Source organism: Bufo bufo, chromosome 2 (assembly GCF_905171765.1).
Source record: "Bufo bufo chromosome 2, aBufBuf1.1, whole genome shotgun sequence".
In the NCBI taxonomy this organism is placed as follows: domain Eukaryota; kingdom Metazoa; phylum Chordata; class Amphibia; order Anura; family Bufonidae; genus Bufo; species Bufo bufo.
Window position 1 is genome coordinate 724,606,122 of NC_053390.1, and position 27,042 is coordinate 724,633,163.

General features: G+C 43.1%; 1 protein-coding gene across 4 annotated transcripts in view; it reads left to right on the forward strand.

The window, feature by feature from the left end:
* The window catches only part of CLOCK (clock circadian regulator), a 68,597-nt gene that overhangs the window by 32,613 nt on the left and 8,942 nt on the right, over nt 1–27,042 (forward strand). For all 4 annotated transcript variants that reach the window (XM_040418847.1, XM_040418848.1, XM_040418849.1 and 1 more), the window contains 7 exons: nt 6,293–6,375; nt 9,084–9,190; nt 13,301–13,448; nt 22,755–22,830; nt 23,441–23,585; nt 23,805–23,896; nt 23,991–24,083. In XM_040418847.1, the coding sequence (XP_040274781.1) occupies nt 6,293–6,375; nt 9,084–9,190; nt 13,301–13,448; nt 22,755–22,830; nt 23,441–23,585; nt 23,805–23,896; nt 23,991–24,083 (744 nt within the window). The remainder of the gene's footprint in view (nt 1–6,292; nt 6,376–9,083; nt 9,191–13,300; nt 13,449–22,754; nt 22,831–23,440; nt 23,586–23,804; nt 23,897–23,990; nt 24,084–27,042) is intronic.

Consider the following 27,042-nt stretch of genomic DNA (forward strand, 5'->3'; position numbering starts at 1 on the left):
GTTTTACAACTGAAAGTGAAAAATTTAATTTTTTTGCAAAAATTTCGTTAAATTTCGATTAATAACAAAAAAAAGTAAAAATGTCAGCAGCAATGAAATACCACCAAATGAAAGCTCTATTAGTGAGAAGAAAAGGAGGTAAAATTCATTTGGGTGGTAAGTTGCATGACCGAGCAAAAAACGGTGAAAGTAGTGTAGTGCAGAATTGTAAAAAGTGGCCTGGTCATTAAGGGGGTTTAAGCTAGTGGGGCTGAGGTGGTTTATTTGCATAAAAGGCGGGAAGTACAAAAATGCATAATACTTATTGAATTCGTCTGCAAATGAAATTAAAAGTGTAATTTATATGTTTAGGTTAACACAATGAACATTTAGAAACGCTCAGTGAGGGTAGCATAGTAGAGGTGACAGGTTCCCTTTAAGTGCATCTAAAAGGAAAAACATTAGGGGCGTGGCCTGGTCGAGCATGTGAGCGGACGCAGCACTGAGACCTCTGTCCTGCCTTCCTGTAATCCTCCAACATCCTCAGTCTGCAGCGCTACTTACCGGTTCTACAGACCCTGGGCAGCCTGGGTAAATACGCTCGCTCTGTGCCCCCTCCGACACTAGCGGTCGATACCTCTGTACACCCTTTAGGGGAGCCCATGTCAAACCCTTCTGGAGGCTCTGAAAAGGTCCACTTGGCCCCCAAAATGGCGGCCTTACAATCAGCAGGGGCAAAGGTTATACAGGAAAACGCCCCATCCTGTGAAGTACCGTATTTTTCGCCATATAAGACGCACTTTTTCCCCCCCAAAAGTGGGGGGAAAATAGCAGTGCGTCTTATGGGGCGAATGCTGCTGATTTTGCTGTATTTTCAATGATACACCCGCCGCGGGTGTATCAGCTGTGAGGGAGGAGGGGCTGGGGGCTGGCATCTGCATTTATAATGACAGCGGGGCCCATGCAGTGACTGTATTCTACTACACGGGCCCTGCTCACTGTATAATCGTATCTGTATTCTGTAATTGTTAATTGTGTATATAATGTAATCGCATAATCAGTGCTACTTACAACTACAAGCGCTCGGTAGGTAGGAGGGAGGAGGCAGGACGGGCTGGCGGCGCGTCACTCACTACGTCACGCGCCTGCGCCGCCCACTTTATGAATGAAGCAGGCGGCGTGGGCGCATGACGTAGTGACTCGCGCTGCCAACACCCGTCCTCCCGGCCTGCCTCCTCCCTCCTCTTTGCTACCTACCGAGCGCTTGTAGTTGTAAGTAGCGCTGATCATGCGATTACATTATATACACAATTAACTATTACAGAATACAGATACGATTATACAGTGAGTGGGGCCCGTGTAGTAGAATACAGTCACTGCACGGGCCCCGCTGTCATTATAAAAGCAGATGCGACCCCCATCCCTTGTATTGAGGGTCATTCGCTACAGGGACACTGTTATGGAGGGGATCTGTGGATGACACATAGCATAAGATGCTATATATGTGTCATCCACAGATCCCCCCATAACTGTGTCATACACAGATCCCCATAACAGTGCCATCCAGAGACCCCAATAAGAGCCACCCACAGATCCCCCATAAGTGTCACCCACAGATCCCCCATAAGTGTCACTCACAGATCCCCCATAAGTGTCACCCACAGATCCCCCATAAGTGTCACCCACAGATCCCCCATAAGTGTCACCCACAGATCCCCCATAAGTGTCACCCACAGATCCCCCATAAGTGTCACCCACAGATCCCCCATAAGTGTCACCCACAGATCCCCCATAAGTGTCACCCACAGATCCCCCATAAGTGTCACCCACAGATCCCCCATAAGTGTCACCCACAGATCCCCCATAAGTGTCGCCCACAGATCCCCCATAAGTGTCACCCACAGATCCCCCATAAGTGTCACCCACAGATCCCCCATAAGTGTCACCCACAGATCCCCCATAAGTGTCACCCACAGATCCCCCATAAGTGTCACCCACAGATCCCCCATAAGTGTCACCCACAGATCCCCCATAAGTGTCACCCACAGATCCCCCATAAGTGTCACCCACAGATCCCCCATAAGTGTCACCCACAGATCCCCCATAAGTGTCACCCACAGATCCCCCATAAGTGTCACCCACAGATCCCCCATAAGTGTCACCCACAGATCCCCCATAAGTGTCACCCACAGATCCCCCATAAGTGTCACCCACAGATCCCCCATAAGTGTCACCCACAGATCCCCCATAAGTGTCACCCACAGATCCCCCATAAGTGTCACCCACAGATCCCCCATAAGTGTCACCCACAGATCCCCCATAAGTGTCACCCACAGATCCCCCATAAGTGTCACCCACAGATCCCCCATAAGTGTCACCCACAGATCCCCCATAAGTGTCACCCACAGATCCCCCATAAGTGTCACCCACAGATCCCCCATAAGTGTCACCCACAGATCCCCCCCATAAGTGTCACCCACAGATCCCCCCCATAAGTGTCACCCACAGATCCCCCCCCATAAGTGTCACCCACAGATCCCCCCCCATAAGTGTCACCCACAGATCCCCCCCCATAAGTGTCACCCACAGATCCCCCCCCATAAGTGTCACCCACAGATCCCCCCCATAAGTGTCACCCACAGATCCCCCCCCATAAGTGTCACCCACAGATCCCCCCCATAAGTGTCACCCACAGATCCCCCCCCATAAGTGTCACCCACAGATCCCCCCCCCATAAGTGTCACCCACAGATCCCCCCCCCATAAGTGTCACCCACAGATCCCCCCCCATAAGTGTCACCCACAGATCCCCCCCCCATAAGTGTCACCCACAGATCCCCCCCCATAAGTGTCACCCACAGATCCCCCCCCATAAGTGTCACCCACAGATCCCCCCCCATAAGTGTCACCCACAGATCCCCCCCCATAAGTGTCACCCACAGATCCCCCCCATAAGTGTCACCCACAGATCCCCCCCCATAAGTGTCACCCACAGATCCCCCCCCATAAGTGTCACCCACAGATCCCCCCCCATAAGTGTCACCCACAGATCCCCCCCCCATAAGTGTCACCCACAGATCCCCCCCCATAAGTGTCACCCACAGATCCCCCCCCATAAGTGTCACCCACAGACCCCCCCCCATAAGTGTCACCCACAGATCCCCCCCCATAAGTGTCACCCACAGATCCCCCCCCATAAGTGTCACCCACAGATCCCCCCCCATAAGTGTCACCCACAGATCCCCCCCCATAAGTGTCACCCACAGATCCCCCCCCATAAGTGTCACCCACAGATCCCCCCCCATAAGTGTCACCCACAGACCCCCCCCCATAAGTGTCACCCACAGCTCCCCCCCCATAAGTGTCACCCACAGATCCCCCCCCATAAGTGTCACCCACAGATCCCCCCCCATAAGTGTCACCCACAGATCCCCCCCCATAAGTGTCACCCACAGATCCCCCCCCATAAGTGTCACCCACAGATCCCCCCCCATAAGTGTCACCCACAGATCCCCCCCCATAAGTGTCACCCACAGATCCCCCCCCATAAGTGTCACCCACAGATCCCCCCCCATAAGTGTCACCCACAGATCCCCCCCCATAAGTGTCACCCACAGATCCCCCCCCATAAGTGTCACCCACAGTCACCCTTATTTTCCTCCTCAAAAACCTAGGTGCGTCTTATCGGCCGGTGCGTCTTATAGGGTGAAAAATACGGTACCAATTAAACTTATAGAGTTGGAGCACTCTGTTACTACTGGAGATGAGCCCACCATTAAAGATATCTTCGCTGCTGTACAGGACTGCAGCGGTTCACTGATTATTCTTAATACACATATGGGCAGTCTGCAGGAAACGGTCTCCCCCATTAGGCAAGACCTCAGGCAGGTGACTGAGAGGATCAAAGAGGTGGAAGATAGAGTGAGCACTATTGAGGATCAGCTACCCCCCAGTGAAGAAGGATCTCAGCAGAATTTTACATAATGTGTCTTTATTAATGTCCAAAACTGACTACCTAGAAAACAGGTCGCACAGAAATAATCTCAGGCTGAGGGATCTGACCCAGTGGTGTTTTTCGAAGACTGGCTGACCCTTAAATTCGGCAAGGACGCTTTGTCTCGTGTGTTTGCCATTGAAAGAGTACATTGGGTGCCATTCCGCGCTCAGCCACCAGGGGCCCCCCTCGTCCAGTCCTGATGAAGCTGCTGCTCTTCAGGGACAGAGAAGGCCAGGGATCATCCTGATCTACTAATATAATAGATATTTTATTTCTATCTTTCTGGATTTTTCCGCCTACGGGACTTACAGATTCCCTACCAAGCTGTACCCTGCTAAGCTGCGGGTGGCAGCGCATGGAGAAGTTTGTATATTTGAAACACTGTTGGATGCGGCACAGTGGTTGGAAACCTACGAACGCTCCCTCAAAGCTGCGGCGAGCACATGCTGAATACGTCTCCTACAAATACGTGGGACTTTTGGGGATCCAGCTCGGTTTACAGGACTCGTTCGTTAAGTGCAATATATATTTTTTACTTGGTTATTGCAGTTTCTCTCTTTAGTGTTAGACCTCTTAGGCCTCTGATAGATCTGTAATAATACTTACTATTGGTTCACAAGAGGTAGTGCACTTTTACTGGAGTGTATACGTCTGTTTTAGGCCACTCGGTTGAGAGGACGCACTTTATATAGTACATAGTTGCACACTGCAGACTGTACGGTCTAGGAGGCAGGTTAGAGAAGCAACCTTGCTCAATGTTTATTCAAAATATGTTTTGGATAGTTTTTTTTGCTGGTGCCCGGCTACAGGGATGTTTTTTGCCCCATATATATTCTTTTTGTTAAATTTTTTATGGAACACATTTCTGGAAAATGTCTTTATGTTTAAACTGTCTGTCTGGGTTTGGGGATTGGGTGGGTTTAGCGGTGAGACGGGTACACTGATAATCTGGTTATGGATGGAGCGATGGTCAGAGCACCAGAGTTCCCGAGATACTTATCCTGGCATGTCTTATTACCATGGCTGACAAACTTAGAATTGTAGGATGGAATCTTTGGGGACAGGGAGAGGCAGCAAAACGTGCTGCAGTGTTTCTTGCGCTGCAGCATTGTCAGCCCACAGTGATATGCCTGTCAGAGATGCATCTGGTTCCCAACACTACTCACTTGCTACACAAATCATGGTTGGGCCACTTGTATCACTCGACACTCTCCACGCATTCTGGGGAAGGGGGGGGGGGGAGGGAGGAGAATGTTCTTATACACAAATCTCTGCCATTTAGATGTCACTCGTCTCGTATAGATCCTATGGGTAGATGTGTGCCTGTATTGTACTTGATAGCACTTCTCCTTTATCCTTGTCGCGGTATATATTCCTCCCCCTATGGTAAATTTCTGAAAGAGGTAATGGCCTATGTTTAGGAGCTCCCTCCGTGTCCCATTTTAATAATTGGTGATTTCAATACTTGCCCGTTGGGGGCGTTGGGTGCAGATAGAGACACTAACTTTGCCACAGTACTACGAGAGCTGGATTTCCACCATATCTGGCGAGTGAGAAATCCAGACATACGCCGATTCTCCTTTCTCCAGCTCTCATCACTCTCTCTCTAGGATTGTCCTAGCTATAGGGTCCCCGGATATGTTGTCTTTGGTAGTGGATGCTACATACCTGCCGAGAAGTCTCTGACCACTCCCCTATTCACATGGTTCTTAAATTAGGTGAAAGGAGACCTTTTTATGTTGGTACATGGAGGATCAACCCTTTTGGCTGCAGCTGGTGGATGGTGGGGAGGATATCCATCTGAAAGGGTATATTTTTGTTTCTTTTGCTTTCGCTATTGAAATATGGATGTCAATTATGAAAAAAAGTCTTGACAATTTTCTGAATGCCAAACTTGATTGTCTATACTCATATCTGATAAAAAAAAAAAAAGGAAAAAACATTAAGCAACTTTACAGTGTGTTCATTTAAAGTATCCCATGATTTTCATGTGAGTAAATGTCCAGTGTTTGCACACTGTACCCATGGGCAGCAGGGGGGCTTAAGCACGGTAGGGCCAAGGCCTCTTTCAGGTCAGTGGTTTCCGTCAGCCAAAACCAGGTGCTGGTCAAAAACACAGGACCTGAGCAAATCTTTCCATTCTACATTATCTTGGTGGAGGCTCACAATCGCTGATGAAAATCGCTGATAAACCCAGACATGTGAAAGAGGCTTTACTATGTCAGTACACGTCATTTGAACAGAACTGACAAATAGGTCCTACTTGTAATTGTTTAATACCGACTATTTTCATTGTGTTTTCTGTCTCTCACCCTAGGAAATGTGCACTGTGGAGGAACCTAATGAGGAGTTCACATCAAGACACAGCTTGGAATGGAAGTTCCTCTTCCTAGATCACAGGTAGGTAGGTTAGTTAGGAGCCTGTGAGTGGCTGCAGGATGAGCGGCCTCTTTTAGTAAGGTGCTTGGCATCATTCCTTAATCAGCATGTTATATAGGCAGTGTACCATTTGCTATAAAATAATAGGAATATGTACTGTTCCCTGGCAGTACTCCCCCCATTCCCTGAGTCATTTGCTTTATTCTCACAACCCCTCTACAAACCTACTTGATACGTAACCTTTTTTTCTCTGCAGAACCTGATGTTCGATGAGAAGCTCTTGTCCCTCGCCCATTGTGCTTTTCTTAATTATGTACACTATGGTTACTTTGACTGCTATTAATATTTCTAAGCCAATATTCAATTTAGAACATAATTCGGGTTTTAACAATCTTCCGTACCATGTGACTGATCTATTCTCTATTAATGTATGAATGGTAAACATTAAATGCAGGAAAATACTTATTTAGTGGGGCATTGAATGGTAAATCATAGAGACCAAACAATGGCTCTCATTCTATTATAGTTGGATAATTGATATACACTCACCTAAAGAATTATTAGGGACACCATACTAATACGGTGTTGGACCCCCTTTTGCCTTCAGAACTGCCTTAATTCTACGTGGCATTGATTCCACAAGGTGCTGATAGCATTCTTTAGAAATGTTGGCCCATATTGATAGGATAGCATCCTGCAGTTGATGGAGATTTGAGGGATGCACATCCAGGGCTCCCGTTCCACCACATCCCAAAGATGCTCTATTGGGTTGAGATCTGGTGACTGTGGGGGCCATTTTAGTACAGTGAACTCATTGTCATGTTCAAGAAACCAATTTGAAATGATTCGAGCTTTGTGACATGGTGCATTATCCTGCTGGAAGTAGCCATCAGAGGATGGATACATGTTCTCATTCTGTTTACGCTAAATTCGGACTCTACCATTTGAATGTCTCAACAGAAATCGAGACTCATCAGACTAGGTAACATTTTTCCAGTCTTCAACAGTCCAATTTTGGTGAGCTCGTGCAAATTGTAGCCTCTTTTTCCTATTTGTAGTGGAGATGAGTGGTACCCGGTGGGGTCTTCTGCTGTTGTAGCCCATCCGCCTCAAGGTTGTGCGTGTTGTGGCTTCACAAATGCTTTGCTGCATACCTCGGTTGTAACAAGTGGTTATTTCAGTCAACGTTGCTCTTCTATCAGCTTGAATCAGTCGGCCCATTCTCCTCTGACCTCTAGCATCCACAAGGCATTTTTGCCCACAGGACTGCCGCATACTGGATGTTTTTCCCTTTTCACACCATTCTTTGTAAACCCTAGAAATGGTTGTGCGTGAAAATCCCAGTAACTGAGCAGATTGTGAAATACTCAGACCGGCCCGTCTGGCACCAACAACCATGCCACGCTCAAAATTGCTTAAATGACCTTTCTTTCCCATTCTGACAGGAGATTGTCTTGACCAGGACCACCCCCCTAAATGCATTGAAGCAACTGCCATGTGATTGGTTGACTAGATAATTGCATTAATGAGAAATAGAACAGGTGTTCCTAATAATTCTTTAGGTGAGTGTATATGTTGATATTGCTGTCTGCACATTACGGCAATATACCGTACCTTAGAAAAATGTTTGAACTTATTCTGTTATTTGAAATTTTTTGTTTTGCCATGTTTAGCTCTGCTAACATGGAAGTTGAAGTCCCCCCGTCCCCCCCTTTAGCTGTGTGTGTTAGTTTTTTAGGGCTCTTTCACACTTGCGTTGTTCGTATCCGGCGTGTACTCCATTTGCCGGAATTACACGCCGGATCCGGAAAAACGCAAGTGAACTGAAAGCATTTGAAGACGGATCCGTCTTCAAAATGCGTTCAGTGTTACTATGGCAGCCAGGACGCTATTAAAGTGATGGTTGCCATAGTAGTAGTGGGGAGTGGGGGAGCAGTATACTTACCGTCCGTGCGGCTCCCGGGCGCTCCAGAATGACGTCAGAGCGCCCCATGCGCATGGATGACGTGATCCATGCGACACGTCATCCATGAGCGTGGGGCGCCCTGACGTCACTCTGGAGCACCCGGGGAGCCGCACAGACGGTAAGTATACTGCTCCCCACTACACTTTACCATGGCTGCCAGGACTTTAGCGTCCTTGCAGCCATGGTAACCATTCAGAAAAAGCTAAACGTCGGATCCGGCAATGCGCCGAAACAACGTTTAGCTTAAGGCCGGATCCGGATTAATGCCTTTCAATGGGCATTAATTCCGGATCCGGCCTTGCGGCAAGTGTTCAGGATTTTTGGCCGGAGCAAAAAGCGCAGCATGCTGCGGTATTTTCTCCGGCCAAAAAACGTTCCGTTCCGGAACTGAAGGCATCCTGATGCATCCTGAACAGATTTCTCTCCATTCAGAATGCATGGGGATAATCCTGATCAGGATTCTTCCGGCATAGAGCCCCGACGACGGAACTCTATGCCGGAAGAAAAGAACGCAAGTGTGAAAGAGCCCTTACGCTGTTTATTGGCGCCATCAACTTGCAGTATGCTCCATTCATTTCAGTATGGGACAGAGTAACAGAAGACTGGGATTACTGTAGCCCTTTACTTCCTCCCTGCTAGGGAGCTAGAATAAGTTGAATAGCTTGGAAAAACACAATTACAAGCCATTTGTGTGTCTGTAGAAGGTACTTTTATAATGTATGATGTCTTCTCAATACACATTGCTGATGTCTTCTTTCTTTAGAGCTCCTCCAATAATTGGATACTTGCCTTTTGAGGTGCTGGGCACTTCAGGCTATGATTACTATCATGTGGACGACTTGGAGAATCTTGCAAAATGTCATCAACATTGTAAGTGGCTTAGGACTGTTTATAGATAACCTTGTGATTGTTATGACTAGTTTGAGATTTCTTTTCAAAGACAGTGGCATGGGTTGTATGGCCAAGTTTGCAAGTTCTCCTATCCACAGGATAGCGGATAATGAACTGATTTCTGAGATCCGACCGCTGGGACCACCAATTCGGAGCCCTGCTGCTCCATTCATTCTCTATGGGACCACCGGAGATAGCCAAGTACAGCGCTAAGCTATGATGCTCCATCAAACTGGGGGAACAGGAACCCCCATTCTCAGGAATGTGGGGGTCCCAGGGGTCGTATCCCCACTGATCAGTTAGTTAATCCCTATCCTTTGGTGCTGTCCGAGATGTGTATTTTTTGCAAACAGCAAGGTCATAAAAATTATTAAGCTATGTACCTTCCCATCTCATGTCGTATTCCATTGAGACTAGTGATTGACTGCAGCGGTCATGAGCAATATATATAATATATATATATATATATATATATGGCATGTTATGGCTGCAGCCAGTACATTGTCATGGGCAGAAATATCATTTTTTTATTATAACAGTGTCCCATTTGTTAAAAAAATAAAATTCTGACAGCGCCTTTAATGAGCTTGAGCCCTTTGCAAGTTAACCTGTCCTGTAGTAGTAATCCTTTAATCCAATGCTCCATGGTCCAGAACTCTTAGGTTGGGTTTATACATTGTGGATGAGTTGCGATGAAAACTGGAACAAAAAACACTTTGTAAACGCCTCATGCATTTTTATTTCTTTTTACTGTGATTGCTGCAACTTTGCGATAAGAAAATTGCCCATGAGGTTTTTAAGGTAAAAACATATAAAATAAATGTTTCACCTGGGAAAGCTTCATCAAGGACAACTGCTGCATCTTAAAGGGAGTCTGTGATCTACTTTTAGCACTTTAGACCGCTCATATTGCTTCATTTCGAAGTTGCACCTCATTTTAACAGTACTTTTATTGTATATGTCGCACATAGAGAAGCAGAAAAATTAGTTTAAACCAATATGCTAATTAGGGATCGCAAGTGCCCAAGGGCAGCATTATGGCCGCCAGTTCCCAGGCCCCTCGCCGGATGTGCCCGCCTAACCACTCCCCCTGCGGCCCTCTGACCCGCCCTTCCCTCTTTGTTCATCATTCTCCTCTTGCCCCTGAGACCTTGCGCCTGCACTGTCCACCGCCGAACTAGGAGAGCAGGGTGGACCAGAGGAATGCAACGTAAGTGGTTAGGCAGGCACATTGGTGAGGGGCCTGGGCACTTGAGTCCATAACGCCACCCCTGGGAACTTGCGAGACCTAATTGGCATATTCTTATAAACACATTTTTTCAGTTTCTCTACGTGGGATCTATACAGTAAAGCCTCATTCACACGTCAGTGTTCGGTCAGTGCTTTCCATCAGTGATTTTGAGCCAAAACCAGGTGCGGCTCTGAACACAGAACAGGAGCAGATCTTTCCCTTATACCTTATCTCTGTGGAGGCTCCAATCCTGGTTTTGGCTCATAATTACTGAAGGAAATCACTGACCAAAACACTGACATGTTATTAAGGCTTAAATGTACTGTTTAACCCCTTAGGGACCCATGACGTATCGGTACGGCATGGTTCCCGAGTCCTTAAGGACCCATGACGCACCGGTACGTCATGTTGTGTTCTGATCACCGCCGCCCGGCTGGCGGTGATCGGAACAAGGTGCCTGCTCAAATCAATGAGCAGGCACCTCGGCTAAATGCGCGTGTCGGCGATCGCCGCAAACCGCAGGTCAATTCAGACCTGCAGTTTGCGGCTTTTACCTGATGCGGCGGTGGTGGTGCCATCGGGTCCCCATGGGGCTCTGGGGGGGACCCGATGGCATGGAAGGCAGCGCAATGCCTTCCTGAGGCATCTGCGCTGCCTTCCGGTGACGAGCCTTTGAGATCCAGCCCCCTGGATCTCACAGGCCGGAAGCTGTATGAGTAATACACACTGTATTACTCATACAGCCAATGCATTCCAATACAGAAGTATTGGAATGCATTGTAAAGGATTAGACCCCCAAAAGTTCAAGTCCCAAAGTGGGACAAAAAATAAAGTGAAAAAATAAAGTTTTCCCCCAAAAAATGTAAAGTTTCAAATAAACAAAAACGTCATTTTCCCCAAATAAAGTAAAAAAAAATTGGTAAAAAATAGGGGGGGGGGGGGGGGGGGGGGAGTATACATATTAGGTATCGCCGCGTCCGTATCGACCGGCTCTATAAACAAACCTAACCCCTCAGATGAACACCGTAAAAGATTTTAAATAAAAACTGTGCTAAATAAACCATTTTTTTGTCACCTTACATCACAAAAAGTGTAATAGCAAGCGATCAAAAAGTCAAATGCACCCCAAAATAGTGCCAATCAAACTGTCATCTCAACTGAAAAAACTATGGCTCTCAGAATATGGAGACACTAAAACATGATTTTTTTTTTTGTTTGTTTCAAAAATGATAGTGTAAAACTTACCTAATATGTATACTTTTTTTTATTTATGTATCGCCGCATCCGTGACAACCTGGTCTATAAAAATATCACATGATCTAACCTGTCAGATGTATTTTGTAAATAACAAAAAATAAAAACGGTGCAAAAGCAGCTATTTCTTGTTATCTTGCCTCACAAAAAGTGTAATATAGAGCAACCAAAAATCATATGTACCCTAAACTAGTACCAACAATACTGCCACCCTATCCCATAGTTTCTAAAATTGGAGTTTCTACTCTAGGGGTGCATCAGGGGGGCTTCAAATGGGACATGGTGACAAAAAAAAAGTCCAGCAAAATCTGCCTTCCAAAAACCGTATGGCATTCCTTTCCTTCTGCGCCCTGCCGTGTGCCCGTACAGCTGTTTACGACCACATATGGGGTGTTTCTGTAAACTACAGAATCAGGGCCATAAATATTGAGTTTGGTTTGGCTGTTAACCCTTGCTTTGTTACTGGGAAAAATGGATTAAAATGGAAAATTTGCCCAAAAATTTTAATTCTGAGATTTCATCTCCATTTGCCAATAACTCTTGTGGAACACCTAAAGGGTTAACGATGTTTGTAAAATCTGTTTTGAATACCTTGAGGGGTGTAGTTTCTTGGATGGGGTAATCTTTGGGTGGTTTCTATTATGTAAGCCTCGCAAAGTGACTTCAGACCTGAACTGGTCCCTAAAAATTGGGTTTTTGAAAATTTCTGAATAATTTCAAGATTTGCTTCTAAACTTCTAAGCCTTGTAACATCCCCAAAAAATAAAATATCATTCCCAAAATGATCCGAACATGAAGTAGACATATGGGGAATGTAAAGTGATAACTATTTTTGGAGGTATTACTATGTATTATAGAAGTAGAGAAATTGAAAATTTTGTATTTTTTTTACTTCATTTTACCAGTGTCATGAAGTACAAAATGTGACGAAAAAACAATCTCAGAATGGTCTGGATAAGTCAAAGCGTTTTAAAGTTATCAGCACTTAAAGTGACACTGGTATGATTTGCAAAAAATGGCCAAGTCCAGAAGGTGAAATGGGGCCGAGTCCTTAAGGGGTTAAATGAGGGGGAACTGTGCAATAACGATAAATGAGCGGTCTAGAATGCTAAAAGTAGATGACAGACTCCCTTTAAAACTAAGTTCTTTTTGCAATGCGGTTTTCTCCCACAACATGTCCACAATGTGGAACTCAGTATTTCTAATCCAGCATTTTTCCCATTGCCAGACTGGTTGGATATAGCCCAGTAGATCTGCACACTCATACTTCGAGATGGAATTAGTGTCAGTGCATCAGGACTCACCACAGGTATTCATTCTGTGGGATATTCTCAAATCCTGACCGGTAGGTGGGCCCTGAGGACTGGAGTTGAGAAACCCTGCTCTATTTGATGTAATGCCTCTCCAGTTGTTGTGAAACTATAACTCCCAGCATGTGTTCCTTGAACTCTAGTAGAAGTGAATGGGGCATGCTAGGAGTTGTAGTTTCACAGCAAGAGTAACGACCCCTGGCTTACATAATAGTGACAGCATGGTCGGTCAGTACTAACTAGATGATTCACTGGTTTAATTGGTTTTTCTCTGTATTTGTTTTTATTTTCTAGTAATGCAGTACGGGAAAGGAAAGTCTTGTTACTATAGGTTCCTGACAAAGGGACAACAGTGGATTTGGCTGCAGACTCGATATTATATCACCTACCATCAGTGGAATTCCAGACCAGAGTTCATTGTGTGCACACATACTGTCGTAAGGTAAGAGCACTGAATTCCTGTCCTACATCTAGACAGTATCTACTTGTTGTGTCTGTACATGTTTTACTTCTCTGTTGTTCAGCCAATGAATATTCGATGTGTGTACTATTGTTGGTTAAAGAACACATCACAAATGGAGATGTTAGGATTTGTATTAACCCCTACACACAATCTGGAGATGGTGAATATTTTATCTGGATGAGACAGGATGACTCACTTTGCAGATTTCAAGCGGATTGATGATTCAATATAACTGTATGAAACTATAATGTGTAAGTTGTACTTGTGCACAACTGTTATTGTGTTGGGACGCTTAGACTAAAATCTGTATACATGTGTAATAAGATCCACGGTATGAGCGTGTCTTTTTAGTCGCACCTGACAATCAGTGGCTCAAAGTGGTAATGAGTGGCATGGCCGGAAGACCATGGCAGCGGACATGTAACTGATGAGATCCTAGACCTACAGGCACTTTAGCACAGCAAATCTGCACCCCTTGTTGTCAATTGGGAAAACAAAAACCTACGAAGACTCGAACATTGCCCCAATCCTTTCCGTCCGCTCTCACCATGGATGCATTTTTTTTTTAAACTCGTTTTATTGAAGTTTAACAAGTAAGGCATGTTACATCAGAATAAATCAGGGGTAAATCCCACGCAGGGGATACATTGATATCATAGTACAACTCGGAATCTTACAACAGGTCTGAAAAGAAATCTCATCTCAATCGGCATCAAGAATCAGTGGGGTTAATGAAACATTGGTCCAGGGCTCGAAGTCCATATATTATCACACATCGGCCACAGAATACATACATGCATTATGCAATGTCAAAGGCGATGCGCACCACTCACCCCATACCTTTGTGAAACTTTTGTGGGCATTTTCTATGAATAAAGACAATTTTTTCCATGCTAACAGTGTGATTGACCAATGTTTGTTATTGACCTATTGTAGGTGCTCTATCAGCCATCCTTCTCAGAGCAATGGCTTTTCTAGCAAAGAATAGAGTTTCACTTAAAAAAAATTGTGTGGTGATGCCCCCAGACCTCCCCATCTAGTATTCCAAGAACACAACTTTTAGGGCATAACGGCACTGCAGTTGGAACCATAGTTGACAGCACTTCTGTTACTGTTTTCCAGAAGTTTTTTAAATATGTACCGTCCCACATGAGATGCCAGAAGTCAGCACCATCCTGAAGGCATCTATGGCATCTATTGTGTGCTATTCTGCCCATTTTGTGTAGCCTGGTAGGCGTGAGATAACTTCTGTGCAAAATAAACAGCTGGATCAGCCGATTGTTAATTGATGGAGAAACCCTTGTTGGAGTCATCAGGGCTTCATTCCAATCATCAGCCGTTAGTGAAGGTATTGAGTTTCTCCACTTCCCCTCAACAGCAAGAGGGTTCATCAGCATTCGATTGTTGAGCAGATGCGTATAAAGCACAGAAATAATACCTCTCGGACCCTGTGACCTGAGAACCCCTATTAAAGGATTTCTTGATATTTTCCGGTCACCTGCCCCAAATTGTGCTGATAACGCGTGCCTCAGTTGTAGATATCTAAAGAAAAGGTTTAGAGGTAGTTCAAATTTTTCCTGCATTTGCGAAAAGGAGCATAGAGTGCCCCCAACATCCAGATCACTCAAGGTAAGAACACCATGGGCCTTCCACAAATTCACCCCCTCCAGTTCTTTCAGATGGGCAAACATAGGGTTATCCCATATCGGTATATCATCTGGGAGATCCTTAAACGATTGCATCTTGGCAGCACTCCATACCTGGTGGGCCAATTTATGAATGGGGAGCAAGCGCGTGGGCACAAAGCGCGTTCCTTCCAGTACTGGCCACAGGGAGGTCATGCTTAAATATTCCCTGAGGTAGTATTCTGCATTTGGCAATTCTGACGATCGGATCCAGGGGATTAGGAATTTCAGCTAGATAGTATAGGAAGACATGGATGCATTTTTGAGCAAAGACTCCCATAGTTCACCATCAGGATCAAAGTTGGCGCTGAGTCCATAGCCACCAGCGTGTCAGAACCCCCTTTTGTATCTCTCACCCAACATGTTGTCTGGTTCGTCACTCTCCCTGGCCTCGGGATCTCACAGCATCAACATGCCGACATCTGAGATTTTCTGCAGCAGCACAAACAAAGACCTTAAGCTTAGCGGAAGCCAGCAAGATGGCGCTGCCTTCTCCTTCTACTGTGCAACGCAGTCTGGATCAACCTCAAGCTTCAGATGGCCCCTTAACTTTGCACTACCTCTCCCTCACTACTGGACCCTGATGTCTCCCTCTCCCAGGTATCTGCCTTGAGGACCTTGCTTGCTAAAACATAAGAGAAGACCTGAAGCAGGCACAATGCTCCCTTAGGGGTTCACGTCATTATGACAATTTTAATATTCCTTAATTCCTGCACTCCAGGATTCCTTTAAGGTGTTGGTCCACCTCACCCTCAAGGTCTGCTGCCTCAGCCAGCGTTAATGAACCCCCCATCTGACTTGTGGTCTCATGTACTACAGTTCACTATCAAACAGATGTTCAGAATACTGGTCAGCATCTCGACCAGCTTGAAGAAGACCTAACACATCGCAGACAATTGTCCATCATTTCCAAGATCCAGTATCCTAACAAACTACAGTCATTCAAGATTTACAACACCATGTGGGGGACTTAGAGTGTGAGGGGGTCCCTGTTCAGGAAAAGCTACAACATATATTTAACTCGAATTTAAGGAGGCTGCGATATACTGTGATTATAATGGACCATGCATAGAGGGATCTCCACCCAAAAATGGACGGAGGCACTCCCAGAGAGATAATTAGCTATATTTATGATTTTCGCCTTAGAGGAAATAACAGCTAAAGCACTTTCAACTCTATTTGTTGATTTTCTGGGTGCACAGGTCCACATCTTCCAAGACCTTTCTTGGATTACCATTCAGAAATGCAAGGTCTACCCCTAGAGAACATATTATTCTCTACAGATGAGGCTTTCCCTTCAGCCTGACCGCGCAAAATAACAAGTTTAGCGACGCTCCGTTTTGCTGATGATCTTTGAAACTACTGTACACCCCCTATCCTGCCCACCTGGCAAAAAGTTGGTCGGCTTGAGGGGAGGTACCATACTCCAGATGGTGATCGCACTCCGCCTCCATGATTTAAGCGGTAGTGCATTCTTTTTTTTGATGAATCTTTTATAGGCATATATAGCATGGGTAATAAATGTCATGGAGTCAGTTTAATATTAGTCTTTTTGTATATCGTCCTCGATTTATCTACAGCAGCATAGGATGTCCAAGGGCTCATTTGCTATACCTTTTCTTATATCGGGCCTTTAGTGGGTGATATTGTTAAACATGTTTTGTCATGGTGACTCCTATGTTCCACACTGGGAGTTAAATTGATCTTCACAATTCACTCTTTCTTAAAAGAGTAGTGTTCATGGTACTGCTGAGTCCCGTTTACAAGCTCTCACTCCCTTGTAGAGACTACTTGTATGGGCTCATAGTCTCGTTTCTCAATATGTTCTTCATGGATTCTTATGACCATAGTTATTTTGTTATTCTTTATCTCCCATCCGCATATATCCTTCTTTCTTACAAGATTTATACAAGATGTGACCATTCTCAGCAGGAGGAGTAGCCTGGACTGCATTCCCTGAACCCCAGTTCCCATTACGCAACATTTTAACCAGGTTGGCACAGCACTACACCCTGATTACTGGTAATTATGGTTAAGTTTATTTTTTTTAATGTAAAGGCGTTAAACTCCAATATTAAAGGACATATAGCCTTTGTCAATCCAATGCCTTTCTGTGGCGTTTAGCAGACTTATTCATACCCATGCACTATATGACCTATGGCGTGTAGATATACTTTTACTGTCACCCTCGTCATACACACACTTGGACTAACAACTTTTTTGGAATTATTCCGCTACTTTGCACATTGATTTCTGCCGACGTTGGATCTATATCTTAGTCAGACCATGCACTTGTCTCAGTAGAGGTTGACTTTTCTTCTCCCCCTCTGCAACGGACTCATTGGCATCGTAATCGCTTTCGTCCAGTTCTCTTACTGATACCAAACCGTGTTATTAGCTTCAACTTTTTTGGAAGTGCACAAGGCAGTTTTTAGAGGCCCAGTTGTCGATTTAGCTTCCATACTTAAGAGGGATGCTCAGGCGCAGTACTGGGATGGTGAGAAAGAATTGAGATGGGTAGAGCAGGAGCTGACTACCAGGCCTTCTAAACTATATACCTATTACAAAACTTAAGGAGATGTATTATTTCCACATATGGTGACTCTATTTAATGCATTTGTGACTGAAGAGGCCATTCCTGGCTCCATGGTTCAGTCTCTTATAACAGTTTGTCTAAAGCCCGGGAAAGACTCCCTCAGATGTCTCTTGAACTCTGACACTGGGAGAAGTGGAGGCCCTCCTTCTAAGCTTAGACTCAGAAAAGGCCTTTGACCAAGTAGATCAGTCATTTGTGTTTCACATCTTAAAGCACGTTGGCTTTGGAGGGCCTCTACTTTCACTATCCATAATGGAACCCTTCAAGGGTGTCCTTTAGGCTACTTTCACACTAGCGTTTTTTTGCAGATCCGTCATGGATCTGCAAAAACGCTTCAGTTACAATAATACAACCACATGCATCCGTCAAGAATGGATGCGGTCGTATTATGTCTTCTGTAGCCATGACTGATCCGTCTTGAACACTATTGAAAGTCAATGGGGGACGGATCTGTTTTCTATTGTGCCAGATTGTGTCAGAAAACGGATCCGTCCCATTGACTTTCATTGTGTGCCAGGACAGATCAGTTTGGCTCCGCTTCGTCAGGCAGACAGCAAAATGCTGCAAGCAGTGTTTTGGTGTCCGCCTCCAGAGCGGAATGGTGACTGAACGGAGGCAAACTGAAGCATTCTGAGCGGATCCTTTTCCATTCAGAATGCATTAGGGCAAAACTGATCCGTTTTGGACCACTTGTGAGGGCCCTGAACGGATCTCACAAACGGAATCCAAAACGCCAGTGTTAAAGTAGCCTTATCATTACTCCTATATGTTTTGAGCCTCTTGCACACAGATTGGCGTGAAATCTAATATACATAGTATACCAATTCACAATAAATCTTTTAAAATCTCCCAATTTGCAGAGGATGTTCTTCTAACTCTTAACTCATCCTGTCGTTTTCCCTTTTTAATCTTCACCACACCCTTGATTGATACAGCCGGCTCTCCAAAACAGAACCCCTACCACTCAATATGTTCTCAATTAAGGTGCCTACCCTAAAATATTCTTTCCTTTATGTCTGGCAAGAGAAATCTTTAACATACTTGGGGATTCATATTACCCCCTATATTCATGCTTATTTCAAGCTAAGTTACCTAAATGAATATGGACACTCACTCATTATTTAACAAATGGAAATTCCTACTTATCTTAAAGAGGACCTTTCGTTGATTTTTATTTTTTTAGTTCAATTAAATACCTTTCTTTTGCTGGGATGCTGCCACCCTGCCTGTTTTCACTTCTGTGCCCCCCTGTATTTTTCCCGCTCAGTATGTTAATACGGAGCATCGGTACAGGGAGGAGGAGATGCCAGGGTTTCTCAATGGGCGTCTCTTTCTCCCTGGCTGTGCCGCGATTCAATCACAGCGGAGAGCGTCAGTCAGGGAGAAGGTGAGCTTTTTTTCTCTCTTATCTACGACCTATTGCCTCATGGACTACTCTACTTTCTTATAGACACTGAAGTGGCTTGCTCCGATTCACCCTGGCCCCATTATATGGGGCCGTCCAGTCAATATACCGTCCCATGCTCTGGTAGGCCCTATGGCCTTTACAAGGTAGATTTAGTACAGGAGTAGAATTAGATATCAATTAGCTACTCTTCGTTCCCCTCTCACACCTTTTTTATATATTCCACATCTCCCTGATTGCATGACCCTGTCCATGGTTAGGCCTTGGCTTGCAGTTGGTTTACTATGTTTTACATATGTATTAGACATCCACAGGCGGATTACTCTCTTAGAGAAATCTTGTTCCTAAATACTCAGTTCCCTTGATTGCCGAAAGTGATTTGGTCCAGGGCACTTTCAAGCACTCTCTGCAACACATACTAGAAAAACCAAATTGAGCTATTGATAACTTGGCACCATACCGTGGAACTGATTCATAAGCATAATTCTGGGATACCAGATATTTTCTGGAGATGCTCTTCCCTGCGATGTTCACCACATTTTTGGAGATGCCCAGTAATCGCTCAGTTCTGGACAAAAGTAGCATCTTTGTTACAATCTGTTTTTAAATGCCCAATCGACCTTAACCCTCAACATATATTCTGAATGTTCCTCCCAGGGCATTTAGAGGGTCCTGTGCCAGGCTGCTCCTCCATTTGCTGATGACTGTGGAATGTTTGCTTTTATTGTTCTGGAAGCGTCATCGAGATCAGATTTATGTGCTTGGATTAAGGACCTTCAGTCCTTGGGATACCTTTCAGCACTTATCCACCTGATATATAACCCAACTTGTCTGTGTTGCCTGATAAAGAGTGACGCCCAATTCAATCAATTATTCACTTAACCTCAAAGATAAGGACACTCCGACACTGATGTTTACTCCTTTATTGCTATGATACTTTCTTTGTCTTTATGTATCTTTCGTTATAACCTTCTACATCAGTTTTAACTTGCTTTTTTTTAACTTTTAACTTCTGCCTTTTTTTTCTATTTTGTACCCCTGTACCATAACCCCAATCTCCTTTTTTCTGTAAAAAAAAAACTAATCTAATAAAAATGAAATTAAAGACAAAAAAAGGTGAAGTTTTTCCTGAAATAATTTACTTTATTATTCAATTGAACCTGCACAGTTTTGGGATATATGGAATGCTTGTGGATATGCCCCACAGCGTTCCACTATGGACACAACCACTGTGGTCTGCTGACATATCATCCATATAGTTTTGTGATTCCATGACCTGAAAAGATTTGGGAATCGCCACTCTTCTACGGAAAACCATATACATAAACAAGCTGTAACGTTCTGACAAGTAAACCCATTAATGTGGGGTGACAATGATATGTTGTCACAGAAAACACCAGGTTACAGTATGTCTTTAACCCCTTAAAAGAGTTGACCACTATCTATTACTATCTGCACATATGCCAGGAATAGCACATGCATGCAGCTAGTAATAAGCATTATTAAACTATCGGTACCAATGTCTGATGGTTTAATATGCCTAATTTATGTTTTCTTGCAGGTCTTCTCTCCTGCTGCCTGGTGCTGCGCTCACAAAAAAGCCACTTAGGGCGGGTCCCATCAATCAGCGGCCTCCATTCACTCACACTTGGAGGTAACAAGGGAACTAGCCCATCCACACTTGTAACCAGTGTATGTGAATGAAGGCAGTGATGGATTTTTGGAACGTGTAATCAAACAAGACCTATCTGCCATTCACAATAGGTGATAGCACAGCTTATCTGCTCCCTCCTGTGGACAGTGTGAAAATTTCAGGATTGTCTAAATTTTTAAAATATAGTGACATGGAAAAATTGAAAAAAAATCACCCAAAGTTAAAAAAAAATATGTGATTTAAACATTAGGAAATTCTCAGATTTCTGACATTCCCTTTAATATGCTGTTCCTAGCACATGTGCAGCTAGTAATAGACTGTGGCCAACTACTTTAAAGACCCTCAATGAAAATGTACATCAAGGGCTGCTGTCAGTCCCCAGACAGTGACATACTTTTTCATATTGGTCGTCTTATGGGTGCTGTCAATATAGAAGTTATTTAGTTGCACTCTAGTTAAATGCATGCAATTGACTTTATAGAGGCAAACAAATAGGCCCCATTCTCACGGCCGTGTCCGTTTTGCAAACCACAGATCTGCAAAACATGACCACTGTCCGTGTGTCCTTTAACGTCAGTGGGTCCGCGATCTGCAAGATGCGACTAAAGATGTGACATGTCCTGTGTTTTGCGGTGTGACTGTATGGACCAGGAAGCACATGGAAGCTGTGCTGCAAAAGGTAGGACATGGACTGTCTTTGTCTGCAACATGCGGATCGCGGGCCCATTTAAGTTAATGGCTCTGGATGGTGATGCTGGTTGCACGCGGTCCGCAAAGCAAACATGGCCATGAAACGATCAAGTGCATGGGGCGTTACAGCTTTTACTTCCTTAGTTGGGGTAAATTTTTCCCCCAAATACAATGTGTTTATTCAGCAAAAGTAAAGAGAAAAGAAAAAGCCAAATTGGTATTGCTGTAATCTTACCGACACACAGAATATGGCATTAAAACTCTGTCTAAAAAAATAATAATTTGTGAATAGTTAGTGACAAAAAAGTGCTCTCTTGGAATGAGTTGACAGGGGGGGGGGGGGGGGGGGGTTATAATCGATCCTTAAAGTGTACCTAAACTTTAAAAGTGTATTAAAACCTGCTGTAAATGCCCTAAAATGATTTATTTTTTTGTAATATACTTAATTTTTAACTTTATTTGGGGGGGGGGGGGGGATTATTTTTATGGTGTTCAATCTGTGCTACAAATAACATGATGGCTTTATTCTGTGGGTCACTACAATTATGATGTTGCCAAATTTATATGTTTTTTTTTTATATCTTTTCTCTCCTATACTGCAGGCTGTCAGCTCCAACCCTTCCCTCCTCTCCTCTTTTAGGCTACTTTCACATTGGCGGCAGTGATTCTGGCAGACTTTAAAACAAGATCAGAATCACAGCATTATCTCTACTCCATCAGGAAATATAGCCATTAGGAGTAACAATGGGTGAAACCTGCTTTCAATTTCAGCTGCTATCACTCCCCACCTGAAATCTAACAGCTATATCTCCTGATGTAGAGGAGATAATGCTGTGATTCTGGTCTTGTTTTAAAGCTTAGACATTCAAACATTAAAACAGCCCTCCCTCGCCCTTTAACTGCTGAACTGTTAAAGGGTTGTCCGGCATCTGATATTGATGAACTATTCCGACTCCCAGCACCCCCACCGATCAGCTGTTTGAATGGGAAGGAGCAGTTGTAGCTATACTCCGACCCAATTAAGTGAATGAAATGGAGCTGTAATTACGCCTGCTCGCCACTGCAGTGCCAGAAGTTAGAACCCCGCCGATCTGATATGACCTTTTTCAAGTGCTTTTCTCAATGCCTGAGCAGAGGCAAACCTGTTAGGTGGTTAAGAGGTCTTTTAGGTATTTTATTCCTGTGTTGTTGTTGTTTTTTTTTTGCAAAATATGTTTATTAAAGTGAATGCTTCATAAAGTATCTGATATTTCAGCTATGCTGAGGTTGGTTCAGAGAGGAGGCGTGAGCGTGGTATTGAAGATTCCCCACCAGTGATCATCTCGGATAAAGTGAGTGCTTGTCTTCCTGACTAAGGTTTAGAGTGCCTTGACTTTTTTTGGTCCTTGAATTAAGCATATTAAGTAAATACATTTATAAATTTTACACGCTGCCTGCCACTGCAACGTAGCACACCTCCATGATCTGTACCATGGCTTGCTGCATATTGGCCTACTTTGGGGAAAACTGCAAAAAAGGGTTGTCATTTTCCATTCGCATGTAAAATTTAAGAGAATGGGAAGAAACCACCTCAGGCTAGATGTTGGATTTGGCAATTTGCAGAACTATATGATGCTCTTGGGTTGAGAAAATGCTCCTGGTGTATTTATTCAGGGATAGTTCTTGCAGGTAGAATTTGAAATCAATCCATTTGTTAAAATCCATTTTGCAGCACAGCTTTGCTTCGTGATGGGAATGGATAATTATTTATCAGGTCTTTGTGTAATTGTTCCTTCTCACAGCAGAACATTGTGTGATGGCTTAGATCATATATCCTTGAGAGGGAAATGCTGATGACGTTTGTGTTGCAGTTTACCTCTTGGTTATGCATGGTTCTTATCTGGACACTGCACAGTCCGGTTTGTGAGAAAAACCTGTCATTTTGTCATTGTGTCTCTTTAGAATCAGGACAGTGTCTCAGACCATCATATAAACAAGGACAGTCTGAAGGATGCCTTGGAAAGGTTTGATGACAGCAGGACACCATCTCCTTCATCCAAGAGTTCCATCAAATCCTCTTCTCACACAGCCGTGTCTGATCCATCATGTGAGTATGCCATGGACTCATACGTACATGTGTATCCTATTCATTCTCTAAACCAGGGATCAGCAACCTTAGGCACTCCGGCTGCTGTAAAACTACAACTCCCAGCATGCAAACAGAAGTGAATGGAGCACTCTGGGAGTTGTAGTTTCAGAACACCTGGCTCTAAGCTGTATGGTCGTTGTTTTTGTTCTATTCTCATTTCCATGCGTATGTCTCTAGCTACACCTACCAAGATTCCAACAGACACCAGTACGCCTCCACGACAGGCTCTGTCAGGCTTGGATAAGAGGCGCTCCTCCATTAGCAGTCAGGTAAGGCTGTGCTTGCATATAAAATTTCAGAAAATAGGAAGGCCTTTCCTCTATGTATGTACAGGTTGGAATAACGTTTCATTTGCCCTTCTAGTCAATAAGCTCGCAGTCTCTTAACCAGTCATTATCACAGCCAGTACAGAAGCAACCACCTCCTGCCATCCATCTACAGTCTGGGATAAGTCAGGTATGCAGAGATTACCTACTTACAATCCTTCTTCAAAGAATCCCATTTTAAAGGGCTTCTGCCATCAGGAATATGGTTATTAAACTGGCTGACTGTACACATGTGCTAATGTCAGCTGAACAGTCTCTGTCCTTTCTTTTTATGTGCCTCCGTTTGTGAAAAATGAACTTGTATTATATGCAAATGAGCCTCTAGGGGTGTTGCCCCTACTCTTAGAGGCTCAGTTCTCCCTCCTCTGGCCATGCCCCCATCATGCTGATTGAGTGTTCACATCATCCTGGCTGGCGCTGTCAATCGGCATGATGAGGGCGCGGCAGGAGGAGGGAGAACAGAGCCTCTAGGAGTAGGGGCAACACCCCCATTACTCCTAGAGGCTCATTTGCATAAAATAAATGTAAATTTTTACACTAAAACGGAGGCACATAGAAAGAAGGGACAAAGACTGTTAGCTTCAGCTGACATTAGCACATGTCTACAGTCAGCCAGTTTAATAACAATATGTCTGATGACAGAAGCACTTTTAATGTTCTAGAATAGTGAATTAATGTATGTAGTGACTCACCTGTCGTGATTTCTGGAGTGAGGTGCCCTGTTAAAAAGGCTTACCCCAAAAGCCTCTCAAAAAAGAGGTATACAAAAATTAATCATATTAACACGCACTCTGTCATTCGGAACTGTATTAAAATCTAGTGCTTTAATTGGATATAAAGAAAAGAAATGTATAGATAGAATGGGTAGAGACTGGTTACTATAAGTAATAGTCAATATAGATACAATTAGCAAAATATTTAATCAACCCTAATACATATAATATTTCCACTATTCCATATATAAAAAAATACAGCTGTAAAAATGTATATAAAAAGAAGAAAAAATGAAAAATATATAAAATATAAAAACTATAGTCCAAAAAAGCTCAGTTCCCAAATCAATTGTTGGTGTTCTTTTTGTTGCACCATAATTGTATACAAATCAAATATCTTCGAGGCAAAAAGTTCTTATTTTACATGATTAATCAAGTGAATAATATTTATCGAACCCAGTGATTGTGAAAGAACGTAAAATTGTAAAAATAAGACTAAAAATGAGTTTCAATTAATCATAGTGATCTGTGATTTCTTCAATTATTGTTTCTTGATTTGTTGAAAATATAATATCATTTAATATATTCTATTTCATTAGGTGTCCTTTAATATATTCTATTTGTATATAGTCTTTCAGTGACCTCTTGGGGACACAACACAAATAAAATAAAAAAAATAAAAATATATGATATGGCAAAAAATAGAAAATTATATAAAAAAAAATACAAATAAATGAAAATAAATAAAAGGAATAATTGCAAAATAAAAGGGTGTTCACTATCCCCTAACAGACAGTATTTTATGATCCCTTGGGGGACACATTATGTGGCAAAAATATATTTAAAAAAATAATAGAAAATTAAAAAATAAATAAAATACAAATAAATAAAAAAGTGCAGAATAGTAGTGTTCATTGTCCCCCAACAGTCTTTTTATGACTTCTTGGGGGACATATTATGTGGCAAAAATATATTTTAAATAATAAGTAAATCAATTTTTATATAAAAAAATACAATAAAATATTAATAAAATACAAATAAAAGTTAAAATAAAAATGAAAAAGTGAAAAATTAAGTCAGTGTATTTGTAGCAGAAATATATTACAAATTAAGTTAAAAGATAAAAAAATTTATAAAATACATAAAAGAAAAAACACCCACACCATTATTCACGTGAAACTATACATATTATATAACAAAACGACAGACACAAAATAGGGAACTAATTATAAAAATTTCTTTTGGTGTCAGATTGCATATTTAACCCCTTCTACCCCTTTTTTTTTGCAAATCTGACTTGTCACTTTGTGGTAATAACTTTGGAACACTTTTACTTATCCAAGTTATTCTTAGATTGTTTTCTCGTGACACATTGTACTTCATGATAGTCATAAATTTGAGTCAATATATTTCACCTTTATTTATTAAGAAACCCCAAATTTACCAAAAATTTTGAAAAATTTGCAATTTTCTAAATTTCGATTTCTCTGCTTTTAAAACAGAAATTGATACCTCATAAAATATTTATTACTTAAAGGGAACCTGTCACCACCTCGGCTTCACTTTCCGAAGTTTCGCGCATGCGCGGTGCCCTCTATTTTACTGCGCGATCCTATGCCCTGACATGGGATCGCGCAGTAAAACAGAGGGCACCGCACATACGCGAGACTCGGAAAAGCAAAGCCGAATTGCGGTCTGTCACCCAAAGGCAAGAGGGGGCATGGTTACCCTGACTTGAAGCAAGGAGGCTGCTGTCCCCTTGACTTCAAGCTGAAATGCAAATTAGCATGGACTAGGGATAAAAGATCGTTTTCTGACCTTATGCAGCAACGGACTGCAGGATGAAAAGTATGATTAGTATCACACTGCGGGCTACCCTGAGGTACTGCTGGTAGGTTTACATGCATTGAGGAGGTGACAGGTTCCCTTTAACATTCCCCATATGTATACTTTATGTTGGCATCATTTTGTAAATGTCATTTTATTTTTTTAGGACGTTAGAAGGCTTAGAATTTTAGAAGCAATTCTTAACATTTTTAGGAAAATTTCCAAAACCCACTTTTTTTAAGGACCAGTTCAGGTCTGAAGTCACTTTGTGGGGCTTACATAGTGGAAACCCCCCATAAATAACCCTATTGTAGAAACTACACCCCTCAAGTTACTCGAAACTGATTTTACAAACGTTGTTAACCCTTTAGGTCTTCCAAAAGAATTAAAGGAAAATTGAGATTTTGTGGCAGATTTTCAATTTTAATTAACCCTCGATGTGCTAAAGAAAAAAGTTAACAGCCAAACAAAACTCAATATTTATTACCCTGATTCTGCGGTTTACAAAAACACCCCACATGTGGTTATAAACTGATGTAAGGGCACACG